The sequence below is a fragment of the Anser anser genome (assembly GCF_964211835.1).
Source record: "Anser anser genome assembly, chromosome: 2".
Lineage (NCBI taxonomy): Eukaryota > Metazoa > Chordata > Aves > Anseriformes > Anatidae > Anser > Anser anser.
Genome location: NC_139721.1, coordinates 89,246,204 through 89,260,879, shown reverse-complemented (window position 1 = coordinate 89,260,879; position 14,676 = coordinate 89,246,204). Strand labels below are relative to the sequence as shown.

The 14,676-nt window shown below is 36.8% G+C and overlaps 1 protein-coding gene across 3 annotated transcripts in view; it reads left to right on the top strand.

Moving 5' to 3' along the window:
• ECI2 (enoyl-CoA delta isomerase 2) overlaps positions 1–12,227 on the top strand; it is a 31,968-nt gene extending 19,741 nt beyond the window's left edge. For all 3 annotated transcript variants that reach the window (XM_083826164.1, XM_083826166.1, XM_083826165.1), the window contains 7 exons: positions 1,721–1,912; positions 2,774–2,843; positions 4,709–4,811; positions 6,189–6,309; positions 9,593–9,682; positions 10,689–10,832; positions 11,663–12,227. In XM_083826164.1, the coding sequence (XP_083682290.1) occupies positions 1,721–1,912; positions 2,774–2,843; positions 4,709–4,811; positions 6,189–6,309; positions 9,593–9,682; positions 10,689–10,832; positions 11,663–11,818 (876 nt within the window). In that variant the 3' untranslated portion in view covers positions 11,819–12,227. The remainder of the gene's footprint in view (positions 1–1,720; positions 1,913–2,773; positions 2,844–4,708; positions 4,812–6,188; positions 6,310–9,592; positions 9,683–10,688; positions 10,833–11,662) is intronic.
• Positions 12,228–14,676: the final 2,449 nt, after the last annotated feature.

Below are 14,676 nucleotides of genomic sequence, written 5' to 3'. Positions count from 1 at the left end.
AGCTTCTTTTCATGCTTGCTCAGTATATCCTGACGTTCTTAATACCTTGCATACCTTAATAATACCCTTTTAATACCTTTCATACCTTAATACCTTTAGAAAAGTATCTTTCAAGTGAAGCAAGCAGGAAGAACATAAATGAAAAGAAAAATAAGTGTTCTCTTTCTATGCAGACTCGCATAAGTCTGACGTTGCACATAGCTACCACGGTTTCTTCATCTAGTAGTAAATGAAGGAAACTTAAGGTTTATAAAACAGCTCTGTCATTACTGCATTACGTCTGCTGTTCAGGAATAGTTTGACTGACTGGTCAGTCAAAGATATTAATTAACGCAGGATTGGTTTTTTTGTGATCTTTTTTTTGGGTGTGTGTGTGTAGTTTGTTCATTTGTTTGTTTTAAATGTGCTTGCATAATTTCATGAGCGTAACATTCTTGTATGAGAGGAATTCAGGGAGGCCAGGCTATCTACTGGGGAGGGTTTCTGAGAAAGAGTAGAAGTTCAAAAAGCCCTCACAAATCTTTTTTTTTTTTTTTTGGGGGGTGTTTTCTGGGGTATTTACAAATAGGGTTTTTTGGGGTATTTACAAAAGTTTTTTGGGGGGTATTTGCAAATACCTTAAGTGTGGGAGACAGTGGGGGGAGACAGTGGGATTTGGCCAATCTCTTTTCACTGGTTTGTGGGGATAGGACAAGGTGCAATGGTCAAAAAATGGATCACAGGAAGTTCTGCACCGACATGAGAAAGAACTTCTTCACAGTGAGGGTGACGGAGCACTGGAACAGGCTGCCCGGGGAGGTTGTGGAGTCTCCTTCTCTGGAGATATTCAAGGCCCATCTGGACGCCTACCTGGGCAACCTGCTCTAGGGAACCTGCTTTGGCAGGGGGGCTGGACTTGATGATCTCTGGAGGTCCCTTCCAACTCCTACAACTCTGTGATTCTGTGATTGTGTGTTTTGCATTTTTGTTCTATTTGTTTGGTTTGGTTTTCTTTTAGTAATAGCCAAGAAACACTTAAGGAAAAGAACTTATTCTTAAAGTTGTTGTAGAGAGGGAATAAATTTCATATGCTAGAGATCACAGAAGTATTCAAAGTATATTAGCTTTTCAAGAAAATAGGTTGAAAAAACAAGTTCCTTTAAATCACTGCTTAGTGTAGAAATAAGGAGGCAGAATACTTTAAACTTTTGTACATCATGTTTGTGTTAAATCATAATTAGTATCTTCAAACAATTTAAAAATGTCACAGACCCATTTCAGCAACACATGTTCTAAAATTAAAAAAAAAAAATATCTTTGATTTTGTTGGAGTAATGTCCAATTGGAAAGCAGAAACAAAAGATCCCCAGAAGCATGTAACTATGAGGATTATGACAAAGGGACAAACATCTTTTAGGTAATCTTTGGCATGGATGGACACAGTTCTCCAACAAAACAAATATCGTCATTATCCCAGCATCTTTCATTTTGCAGATCTGTTGCTGCTGCTGCTTTCCAGCTGGTCTTAAGCACGGTCTGCAGTGTTTAAATACAACATGTTCTCCCCTTCTCAATTAGTGTATTTTCTGTTGGAGATTTTCTTTTTGTTTTGCCCTGAAGTGCACTCTCCCCCCGTTTATTGTCATAGGTACTCATTTCATGAATAGCATAACAAAGTGATTCGCATTCCCGCATTTGATAACTTTGTGTGTATTGTTTTATTTGTTTTGTTTTATTACAGGATAATGCTAGACAGAAATATACTGAACTTGTCTCAAGTCTGATCTCTGCAGAATCTGCTGGCCAGACAAAAGATGCTTCTCCAGAAGAGAGCAGACATGATGGCTATGAAACCATAATTGTTACCACCAAAAACAATATCACAAAGATAATGTTTAACCGACCTGAAAGGAAAAATGCTATCAATCATCAGGTAAAGAAATGAATTTGGGAGGCTTATTGATTTTTTTTTTCTTTCCTGGTTAAGTTACTTAAGTTTTTCAAGAGTCATTGCTACAGGTTTAGCAGAACTGACTGAAGCATGATGGTCTGAGTTTTATGAGGGCTTAGTATGTTAACTCCTATGACTCCTATGACTGAAGATCCAGTACAAAATCAAACTACTCTGCTAATATTTTACAAATTGGGTTTTTCTGTGTCTTTTTTTACGTCTTTCCCTCCCCCTTCCTACCCAAGACTAATTAATGCACGTTATAGTCTGTGCTAAATTAAAATGGCAAACTACAAGAAGGCTAGCTTCTTTTATGGAGACAACATTTGACTGTAGCCTTGCTTGTAACACAGCATGTATGCAGCCTACTTTGGCTTAGCAGTGTCGTGTGTAGGTCTAGATAGTAGTCCTGTTCTCATTGCTATCTCCATGAGGAAATTTATCCTGTTGGAAATAACATGGTCATCCTATTTCAGAACCGCAAAGATACCAGAAAAGGGATTTCACCCCACTGCAGCTAATTCTTTAATATATTATTTTACCCATTTAGTCTACTTCCCGGGTTTTAAAATTATCTGTTTCATGTGAATGTGTTTTTTCCAAGGGACCTTATTTTGACCTTGAGATTTGCATTTGAAGTCTGAGTATTGCAAACGCATGTCTTTATGGTCAGAAATAATACCTCAAATGCAATACTTAACTTTCTATGTATGGAAATTTTCTTCATACTTAAATGGACCATAGTTAAACTGTCACTCAGGTTCCTTGTTGTCAGTGTGAATCTTTTTTTTATGGTCTTTTACAGCATCACAGTTGTAATTTCTTGATTTACCTTTTATGCAGATGTACAGAGAAATTATCAAAGCACTTCAAGAAGCTGGCAAAGATGATTCTACCATAGCAGTTATTACGGGTACAATACTTAATATGCCTTTCTTAGATTTGTTTTATGCCAAAGTGCACTACTGACACAAACTATTTATCTTACATTTAGATTTAGACAGAATTGCATAAGTGGGGAAATTCTTTCCTCTAGTATAGACAAAAGATTTTTTTGAAAGTGTTTTGGCAAAATTCTTTCAAGATGGTGTTTAAGATACTTTAGCAAGCTTGCTGTTACATCAAAACATCCTTCTGAGATGAGAAGATAGACATGGAATACTCCTGAGGTCTTTATTACTTGTGAGTAGCCAATACATCTGCTCTGCAGCATCTTTGCTACTGCTTTTGGAGCTCATTCATATGGGGTTAGTCAATTTTCTCTACTTCTGTGATACATTGGAACATTAAAAGGAAGCCCTCTCAAATCCTGCTGTGGCATGCCCAAGAGTAAGCTTACACTGCATATTTACCTATGACCATCAGAAAAACTGATACTTCATTTTGATTCTTCTGTGGCAGCCATAGGAAAGGATTTACCAGGGAAGCTGCAACCTGGCTTAGCTGATAAATATATCCCAGTCACCAGATGTGTGATGTGTACAGCCAGATGACTGCCGCTATGATGTGAAAGGGAAGCCCAAACTCATGCTGCCTGTGAAATCTAGCAGCTCTAGGGACATAGCATTTGAATTCTGTAGCGAACCCTTTAGTCTGTCTGTCTGACGCTGACTGCATGACATGGTGGGAAGGCAGGAGGGACAGAATGGCGGAGGCAAGCGCTGCCTGTCTGGCCCATCTTCATTGCAGATAGGTGTGTAGGAAATTCTAGCTAAGTAGCGGGGACACGAGCTGAATTTTGGCTTGAGACCACTTACTTTAGTTACTTTTGAGGTAATTGCATTGTATTCTTATCCACTGTTGTCTTTACCAATGCCCTTGTATTCCCAGGATGCTGAATTTCCTTCAGTAGCGATGGCTAGGCACAACAGCCATTACAGAATGAAAAATTCTAGTTGTGTGAACTACCTATCTAGCAAGTATGTAGCTAGGAGTAAACTGCACACACCCCTACACCTAACATTTCTGTCCCATTTTAAGTAATCAGTAAGAGCACTGCAGCATAAAGTAGTGGATGTGCTAAACAATGAAAAGTCCCATCTTGTGAATGTCCTTACGGAACCTAGGATTATTTGGACAATTAAATCATGTAGTCTAGCTTTTAAATACTCCTTGCATTTTCATGGTGCCTCAAACTCTTATACATTCCCTGGTAGGATATCTGTTTCTTATTGAAAAACACATCTTTCAGTACCATGATTTCAATGCAGTGCTGTCATTCTTATCCTTAGAACGCTTTGGCATTTTCTTAGTGGGTCATAATGAAGGTGAAACTTGTACAACATATTAAAAGGGTTATATTGCACAACATATTAAAAGGGTAATATTGAGCCCTTTGTCAGTTTGAAGGGGGATGAAGGAAGATGTGTAAAATTACATTTCCATTTTCATGTTTAAAAAGAAAAGTTTGTAATTTGTTACTGTGAGAATGATTGTGAATTGATTGCTCAGAAAAAAAACTGAGCAAGTATGCAGGGAAAGAAAAGATGTGTATTTCTCAACTGATAATATTACAGAAAATAGAAAACTTTTTCCTCTCAAATCTTTTGAATTTAATTTTTTTTAACCCTTTGTTTTACAGTGAAATGTTAGTCAACACATTTTATACTGTAGATGTCCTTTTAAGGTACTGTTTATACTTTGAGCCGCTCTCTCTAATTACTTAATAACATTAGATGCATTGAATTAAATTATTTTGTAAATGTAGAAAATGAAAGTTTTTCTTCTATTACCTACTCAGAAACTGTTGATGCGTTTATGTACATCTGTTCTCTGCAGGAAATGGAGAGTACTATACTAGTGGAAATGACCTGAATAATTTTGCTAATGTCCAACCCAATGACATGGAGAAGATGGCAAAAGATGGAGCAGAATTACTTAAGTAATTGGAGCAGAATTACTCAAGAACCTCTTGGTTTTATATACACATAAATAACTGCGATGGGTAAAATATAATTTGCAGGCATTGTTAGAAAACATGACAGCGGGGCCCTACTTATGCTACAATATGTCCAATTAGATGACTGTGCCTAAAAGCTCACCACGTGTATAAACAAAAAAACATGTGGGAGAAGTAGCATTAATCATTTGAAATAAATGAAGAAATGAGATGCTTTTTAGAAATCTTGTAAAGTAATCTTTTTAAGTACAGTGATGCTATAGACTAAATTTTTTTAAAACTCCCAAAGTACATGCAGATACATTGACAAAGACATACTTCTGACTGTGTACTTCTTAACAACTTTTTTTCCTTTTCTATTTAAGTAGATTTCATCTTCTCTGTTATTTCTGTGTGTGATTATTATATCTGAAAGATATTTGCAAGTTGGATTGCTTTCTCAAGCACTTGCAATTGATGTAAAATCTGAAATACACAGAAAGGCAAATAATATTTAAGATTTGTAATTCAAATATAAACTGCAAGTGAAGTACTCAGTTTTGCGTCTTTTGCTTAGGCAAGCTGGCTGTGGATCACAGCTGCCTGTTAAAGTGATAATGATGCAATCCGAATCTGTTGCAAAAACATTAATTAGCAGTATCTGGCAAGCATTCCAGTCTGCAGTGTTCTGTAGGGTATTTAATACAATGCATAGTCTCACATGCAGTTTATGATCTTTCATCTCACTTTTGTGAGAAGACTGGTTTTTTTTAAGCTGTTAATATTACATAAGCACAGTGCTTTGTTACAACAGATGCACAGAGATGCCGGAGAAGCAAAAGATTATATTTTTGGGAATATATTTTGCACTTCTTCGAAGAAGTAGCTGTCGAAAGAAACAAAGCAGTGTTTCTCAAACCTCTTCAGAAGAGCACTGGGGAATTCTTCATTGTATTAGCATCACAATTTTGTACCTGCTGGGGCTTTGGTGCAGAACAGAATCTGTGAAGGAAAGGCTATTGCAAGAGTAGAATTGGAATGGATATATAGGCAGGTGGATAGATGGAGCCAGAGACTGCTTAGTTTGTGAGTTGCATTCCGTAACACTAAAGAAAACAGCATTTTAAGAACTTGACTGCAGTAACTGAAAAGTTACTGTACATGTATGTCTTTCTTTCTCAGTTAGAAAGGAGATACGGGTATTTCAAATAGTTCTTATTTTTCTTCTTAGTATTTATTTGGGAAAGGGTCTACAACATGTGCTGTATAGAACAGAGCTTATGGTTTTTGTTATGCAGTATCTAAGACTGTTTTGAAAGTGGTTTATGAAAGAGACAAGAATGTATCTTACTCTTACATTCTGGTTCTCCTTCTTCTTAGGGAGTTTGTGAGTTGTTTTATTGATTTTCCTAAACCACTGATTGCGGTGGTGAATGGCCCAGCTATTGGAATATCTGTAACACTCCTTGGACTGTGTGACATTGTCTATGCTTCTGACAGGGTGAGTACTTTACATTCCTGATCCCAAGAAGGTCTCTAGGGCTTCTTCTGTAGCAAATGTTATTTGGTACAGGGTGGTCTGACAGAAAAGAGCACACAGATGTAAATGCTTTTTCTATTACATTGAGGGATATTTATTAATTACCAGCATAGTGTCGTGCATCAGCCAGTGCTTAACATGCATGGAATTTCCCTGCTGAACCTATGGTTATCGAGGTATTGACTCCAGTTTAAAAAGTCTGTACTGTGTTCTTTATTATATCACTGGGTACAGTAAAGTGTAGTTGATGTGAAATGATAATTTTAGGGGCCCCTCTCAGGTGTGGAAGGGAGAGACAAAAGATTGTTATGGAATGGAAGAGCAGTATCTGGCATTTTATCTAATCTGTGTTATAAATAGCTCAGTTTATCCATCTCTAGATTCCTTTTAAGGTAATTTGCCAAATATACAACCAGAGCATAGTACAGAATTACATTATATAGCTTATTTTTAATGCTCTCTGTTGTTTATCTATATATGGTTATTAAACAGATCTTAACCCAAGGTGTTAATTTTAGGCAAGCTATTGCTTGCTTAAGTGTTTGTGATGGGTGGTACTTCGACTCCAGCTTCAGCACTGTGTCAGATTTTTCCTCAAAGTTCCTGCTGGATTGGCTTTGTCACTATGAGACTTAGGAAAATGGAACTGCAAGGGACTAAGTCCCACTTGCCCTAAAACAGGATTGGCTATGACTGTGTCACTCCTGAAATATGCACAAGCATAATGTACGTAATTTATTCAATCTATTCCAGTCCCTAGATCTCTTCTTTTACCAGGAGGTTGTTGGATTCTCCCTCCTCCTCCCTTCCCATCTGATCTTTTCTTGCTGCAGGATGAACATACTGATTCTTGTTCTTGGGTCTGACAGACTATTTTCATCCTCCCTTGCAGTAACCTTCAGTATGTACTTAGATATATTTCAGGTTTACATTCACTGTCTTGATCTTTTTTCTTTTCCAGCCGAACAGCCCCAGTTCATTTAGGTTTTTCCTCATGTACTTTCTCAGGCCTACAGTTGTATTCCTCTGTACTCTTTCCAGTTGTTCTATGTCTCTCTTTAAGCAGAATAAATTCACTATGTAAAGGGAGCTAACAAAAAAGATGAAGAGTGACTTTTTACACAGGCAGGTAGTGATAGGACAAGAGGTAATGACTTTGAAGTAAAAGAGGGTAGGTTTAGATTAGATACAAGGAAGAAATTTCACTCTGAGGGCATTCTGAGGCACTGGAGCAGGTTGCCAAGAGAAACAGTGGATGCCCCATCCCTGGAGGTGTTCAAGGCCAGGTTGGATGGGGCTTTGGGCAACCTGGTCTGGTGGGAGGTGTCCCTGCCCATGGCAGGGGGTTGGAACTGGATGGGCTTTGAGGTCCGTTCAAACCCAAACCATTCTGTATTGATGATAATAGAAACTGGACACATCACTTTAGCTCGTGTACTACCGATGCAAAGTAGAGCAGAAAAACTTCTCCACATTTTGCAGGCTGTATTTCTGCTTTTACATCCCAGAATGTCACTGGATTTATGTACTTGTGATCTGCTGTAACCCCTGGATTCTTCACTGTAGCGTTGCCAGTTAAAGAGTTGTTCCTATCATATATTGTATACAGTTATTCTTGCCAAACTTGTCCATAGTAAGTAACACCTTTTTCATACTTCTCTGATTTATTGAGGCTATTTTGAATTTTAATCACTTTCCTCTCAGCATAGTATCTCCTGCATCCATAAATTAGATTAGATTTCGTTAAAATTTAATCCAAATAATCATTAAATATTTTCTCCTCTTGGTAGCATCATTCGATCTTGAATAGTTTGAGATTCATACTTGAACTACCTTTTACTACTCATGTGCATAATCATTGGTAAATGCATCTTATTTTTACCTTGTATTTATATTTTTTTAATCTCTGTATGCCTATATTAGTCTCATCCTTGGTCATTTGACGTAGTTTTCACTTCCTGTGTACTTGTATTTAAAGTCAGTGAAGAACTTGTGATTTAGCTGGGACAATCTGTTAGTACCTTCCTATCTGCACAGGGACAGCTCTTGCTTGAGGATTTCCATAGGGTCTCACTAAGCTTTCCTATGTACAGGTTTATTGAGGTCTTCTCAAAGATGACTGTTCTATCTTCTTCCATTTGCAGGATTATGAACTCCATACAGTAAGGTCAGCCTTGTGCAAATTATATTTTACTTTCACATTCTCCACTAGTTTGGTTTAGGCATAAATGGCCTACTCCAGAAGTGCCCAAGTTTATGTCCAGGCTCTGGTATTATTCCCAGCCAGGTATTCACAAAGCAGCCACATTTATAGGACAGTGCACAGCCCAGCCTGTCATCCTGGGGGGTGGAGTGGTGTGAATGTCAGATGAGAATGCCTGCTGCACTGGATTTGGCTCCAGTTCCTAGAGTACCATTTTATTACCCCATGCCAAAGCAGGACTAGTTACACTAGCCTGTATCCCTGCAAATGTTGTCTAAAGTTTTCTTACAAACATTCAATGATACAATGTCCGATTTTTGTTAGGAAGCCTATTGATCTGTCCTACCGTATAGCCACCCACATTACAGTACAAGATTATTCCTTCTATTACAGTGAAAGCTGCATTAGCAGTGTGTGCTTTTCATGTATCAGTTCATATTTTAAAATGGTAAGCCTTTTGTCTTCCTTGCTTAAAACTGATGTGAATTGTCAAAACATGAAGTTTTATAGTTAAGTTTTTAACTTGCAGTTAGGGTATTGTTTTGTGTGAGCCTATGACACATTTCTGGCACAGATTTTTTTCAAAGTTTCATAAAATTTAAGAGAAGATTCAATGACCTGAGTTTTTCAGCAGTAGAATAAACTTAGTATGCCTTCAGAAAGCAAAACTCTTTTTACATCTTAAGCTATGTGGGCTATGCATTTAATAACTTCTAGGGCAGATGTGTATGAACATCCTTTCTGTAAAGATTTTGCACGTGTGGATTAACTTTTCCAAGCACTTCATTCAAATAAGGTAATTTCATCAATGGGAATGTTAAGGAAATTGAGTTATACAGACAAAGTCAGTTCTTGTGTGCTTTGAGAGATGAAGCTGTATTATCAGATGATATTTAAAACCTACTATGGTAATGGTTCAAATGTATTTCTGGTGAATTCTGTTACAGTAAAGCTTTCAAATGAAAACTAAATCCTAGCACTTTAGTGTCATGCTTAAGTTGTAAGGCTTGCTTTGTTTTGTTCTTTTTTTTATTTTTCCAGGCTACATTTCATACCCCATTTAGTCAACTTGGACAGAGTCCAGAAGGATGTTCTTCTTACCTGTTTCCAAAAATCATGGGCTTGGCTAAGGTAAGGACATCTGTAATATATGTAGGACTTTCTGACCTCTGTGAGTTGGTATCCTCCAAATGTTAGAGCAAGTGGAGTCATAGCAAGAGTCCTCAAAGAAAACTCCTGTTCACATCTATTGAACCAAAGATCAAAAAAAAATATAATGACAGTATCAACACAGGCACCTTAACAGTGTGCTGGACACTTCTAAAGTTGTACAGTGATGTTGATGGAAATCTTCTTTCTCATGGCGTCCTCCACCTTTCTGAGACTGTTTCTATACAGTGAAAGGTTGTATCTTTCTTCCAGCTATAGGAGGAAATGAGGTAAAGAAGGCTTAAAAAAAAAGGGGGGGGTGGGGTGGGGGAAGAAAATGGAGTGCACATAAGAAATATCCTGGTAGGCTGTCTTTATGAGGCAAGGGAGCAACTGCCGAAATAGCTTCTGCCAGCCTTGTGGGAAGTTAGTGTATTCAGCCATTCCTCCAGACATCAGTGTGATGCAATTGATTTAGTCATTTACTTGCAGACCTTTGATGTCATCTATTTTTTTGTAATGTACGCGGGCCTTCTTATTTTCTTTCATAGTCTTATTTTCTGTCTGCTATAGAAATAAGGCTTTCTTGTTCCCACAGAATAAAATCCAGGTGGTTTAAACTTACCTGATATCATTGCTTGTGTTAATATAACATATTTCTGTTGAGTAGGATCTAAGTCTGTAAGGAGTAGAGCCAAGTGCTTCATAAATGTGAAGGTATCAAGGATAGTCTGTTCAGTGAGATGTGAAGCCTTCATCCTTGGGGATGCTCAAAACTTAATAGGCTTCCCAGGACTGTGTCCTGCTTGAGCAGGAGGTTTCAACTAGAGATCCCTTCGATCCTCATCTGTGATTCTCTGCCCTTGTCAGAGGGCAGACTGTAATAAGCAAGAGACTAAAACAAATGTGACTTGGAAGCTTGTACCTTTCCTGTCACATTCCTCAAGTCTTGTGTCCTGTTGACTCACATTCTGTTTTCTTTATTTAGGCAAATGAGATGTTGCTTTTCAATAAAAAGCTGACTGCAGCTGAAGCCTGTGCTTGGGGACTTGTGACTGAAGTCTTCCCCGATGGGACCTTCCAGAAGGAAGTTTGGGAAAGGTTAAAAGCTTATGCAAGCCTCCCCAAAAATGTCAGTACTTTAAATTTTTCTCTATCTTGTAAGCTTCTAGCATTCCCAGCCCTCCTGCCAAATTTATCCCATCATCCTTAATTGAAATAACAAAGCTGAATGTATTTTGCTTCAAGCACAGATCTGTCCCTCTGCTGCCAGGAGACAGATACTTCTCTTCTACTCTGGCTGAATTTAATACAATGCATTTTACACAGAGACTCAATGGCTGAAAAGCCTTAAAAATTAGCAGTTTAATCCATTTGCAGGCTAGGTGCAGCTTGGATTCCTTATCTTAGCTTTTTATTTTAGCATTAGTTTGTTTAATCAATTTACCACTGATTCTACAATATTTATTGTACTAACTCCATGCACTGTGGATGCTCAAGCTGAAGCTGGTTGACTTTGCTTTTTGCTGAATTCAGTCATCCTGCTCACTAGTTTAGGCTTTGCAAGACTACTTGAGTCACAATTGTATTATATTACGTGGGACAAGAGGAGACACTTATGCCAGCTCCTGATAATGTCAGTTAACATTTGACACTGCAGATAGTCGAACAGGTTTCACTTCTTATGTTCATCTACTCTGATTATGAGCCCTACTAAGTAGACTGCTGTTTTGCTCCCCGTGAACCTCCACCTTATTATTAGTCTTAGTAATTAAATGTAGTAGTCTACTTTCAGCTTAAAGATTGACTAAGAGCTAGAAGGTGCAATGTTAATACAGCTGTTTGAATTCTAATGAGTTTATTGTGCTGTTTTTTTATGAAATCTTAAGTTAATATATAGAGAACATAACTTCCTGATGTTCCTCACTGCATGCAAATATTATTTTCCTCTTTCTCCTTCAGTCCTTGGCAGTGTCAAAGCAACTGTTAAGAAGTATGGAAAAGGAGAAGCTCCATGCAGTTAACAGTCAAGAGTGTGAAGTACTCAAGGAGAGGTGGTTATCTGATGAATGTCTAAATGCTATTGTCAGCTTCTTTCAGAGGAAATCAAAACTATAATCTTCACCAGCAGAGCAGTTCACCTTCTGGCAATAGCAATTCACCTTCTGGCAGCCTAATCTGTCTTTATGTTTAATAAACTTTCTCTGCAAATAGTAATTCCTTTTGATGTGGTATATTTCTATACTGAATACTGGATTAAAACTGTTTAATGAAATTAATACAATGTTATGTGCCTTGGATCTGTTATGGATATTTAGGTTTGGGAAAAAGGTTAATTATTCTGTAGGCAGCAGTGATGTTTCTGAATGATACTAAAGCAGATTGTCTTTGAAAAGAAGCAACAAATTCAACATATATGCAGCATATGTTGACAGCTTTTCAGTGATTTCTTACGAGCAATTCTTTTTATTCATCTATGGAGAAGAAAATAATGTCTTATTGAAAAATAAATATAAGTATTTAATTAGTGTTGTGCTGGTTATTACTACTTCTGTTAAACATCCTTAGTGAGAAGGAAAGTAACTCCTGAAAGTGTATTAATATAATGCTCTTACAAAAAAGTATTCACTTGAGAGGCTGTGACATAAACTGTTTAACTTGCAGGGACTATGGGCATCTTCTTAATTTTGTTGTAGTTTAGAATACTTATATATTTTATATATATATATATAATCTTATATATAAAATGTCATTATATATATAATTAAAACATAAAGGTATATCTAAAATATCTTATTTTACATGTATCTTGTACACTAGTTTTCTCCAAGCTATTTCATAACATTTTTCACGCTAAGAAAACTCTTCAGTTTCTTTTACGTAATTCTGTCTGCAGATTTAATGCACCATAGAATTTACATGGTGCTCCTGCAGCATTTCTCAGGGACCGCTGTACAATCTGTGCAAATTATTTCCAGTCTTAACTGTGCAACTTATTTGCAGTAATGCAAAAGAATATTCTGTCAAAAAATAAATCTCTTTGAACAAACGAATCATTTTCAAGGAAAAAAAATTCTACAGAGAAGCACTCATAAATATATAAATGATATGCCTGAGCTGAAATAGTGAACCCCACAACTGATTAATTTTTCCCATATAATAAATATTTTAGCTCTAACTCACTGATTTATCTTCCAGCAATAACTGTATTTGTTATGTTTTTCTTCTTGTATTATGTACTTGGACCAATTAAACTTTCATGTAGCATAATTATTCAGTAGTGATCAAAACTACGCGTCTTCAGAATGGACACAATGGAGTATGAAATAAATACTCTAATTTTAAATATAGCATTTGCTTTTCTAACAAAGTAACAACGTGAAATAGATTAAATGTGGAAATAAACTGAATGTTTATGCATTGATTGCAGAACAATGCAAACTCCTAACTGAACTTGAAAATGTGTGTGTAGGAGGCACCAAAAAATAACAACTCTTTGGAAGTGCATAACATATATTCATAACATACATTCTAATGCAGGAAAAGGGATAGTACCTTCAGATGTGTGTGCCATATATAGGAGAAAAATGTACATTTTATGAATTATGTTGTCTGTAATAGGTACTGGAGTAAGGTATTTAGTTATTTGATGTTATTTCAGTCTGGATAATGAGCAACACCAATAAAATGTAAATTGTCTGCCATGCACATTAATTCAAATCCTACACATTCCAAATCTTCAGACTTTGTGATTGGGTCATAACTATCTTAATGACAGGGGATGTAGCAAACCTCTGAAAGGAGAGCACGTATAAGGAACAGCATTTTATGTACTGTGAAGCACTGTTACTTTGTTCAGGTGTATGAATTATACTGTTCTGTTTCATCAAGAAACAAATTACTAGATATAGTTTATCCAGACAAAACTGTGTTTATGTGCTCCAAACAGAGACTTTCGACTTACAAAATTAATTTATAATACTCTCAGGGTCTTGTATGTTATTCTCAGACTTTCATCAGAGGGAATATATCAGTGCACCATGAAAAGATGGCTTTATAAAACGTACTCTGAGCTCTGTCATCTGGTAGCATTTTGCTCTGAGCTGACAGAACTGGGTAAATTTCACTGCATTGATTATTGTCAGTGTTGTACATTTCAACAGTGCTAAAAATATGGACTTCAAAATAAAACTAGGAACCAATAAACAAGGAAAGTGGATTTTGACAGTACCAAGTACGTGAGGAGTAGGGAGCATGTCTGCATAGACAGATACCCTACTGTGCACATTCATAGAGTTTCAGATAAAAAGTGAATATGCAAAGCTAAAGGGATCAGAAAGACTTGGCAACAAAAGAAAGCTAAGAATACAAACCAATCTGAATGGAAACAAGTAGCCTCAAAGGAAGAACATCTTCTAGGATAACCTTTTGGAACTAGTTGTTATTTACACAAATTGTCTTTGAGCAAAAAAAAGTTTCATAATGCAGAAATTCAAACAAAAGCAGTTGTAAGGATTCTGTAAAATTGTGAAGAAATTCTGAAAATAACAAGTCTATAGGTAGGGGAAAAAAAAAAGGAAAAAAGGTTAAAAATAATACAGTAAAACGATCCAAAGTTAAGAAGAACAAAGTGCATTTTCTGCACAACGTGAGAGCTAGAGTGAAGAAAACAAACGGTATCTAAATGGATAAATGAACGTTTGAATGAAGGCAGACTAGAATCTTTTCTTGGCATCGGTCTCACTAACAATAACAGATACTGAGTTTTCACCAAGTTAAAAAATAAATATACAATGTTAGAAAGTGTTTAGAGGATGCCTGTTTGGACAGGCTGACAGAAATGATTGTGCCTGCAAGGTAGAGGCTCTGCATCCTGAAAAAACAACAAAAAAACACCGCACGCACACAAAAGGGTCTCACATGGAAGAAAACTTCATGACTTTACACTCAAGCCCTTTTGGTTTTCAACTTGGTGG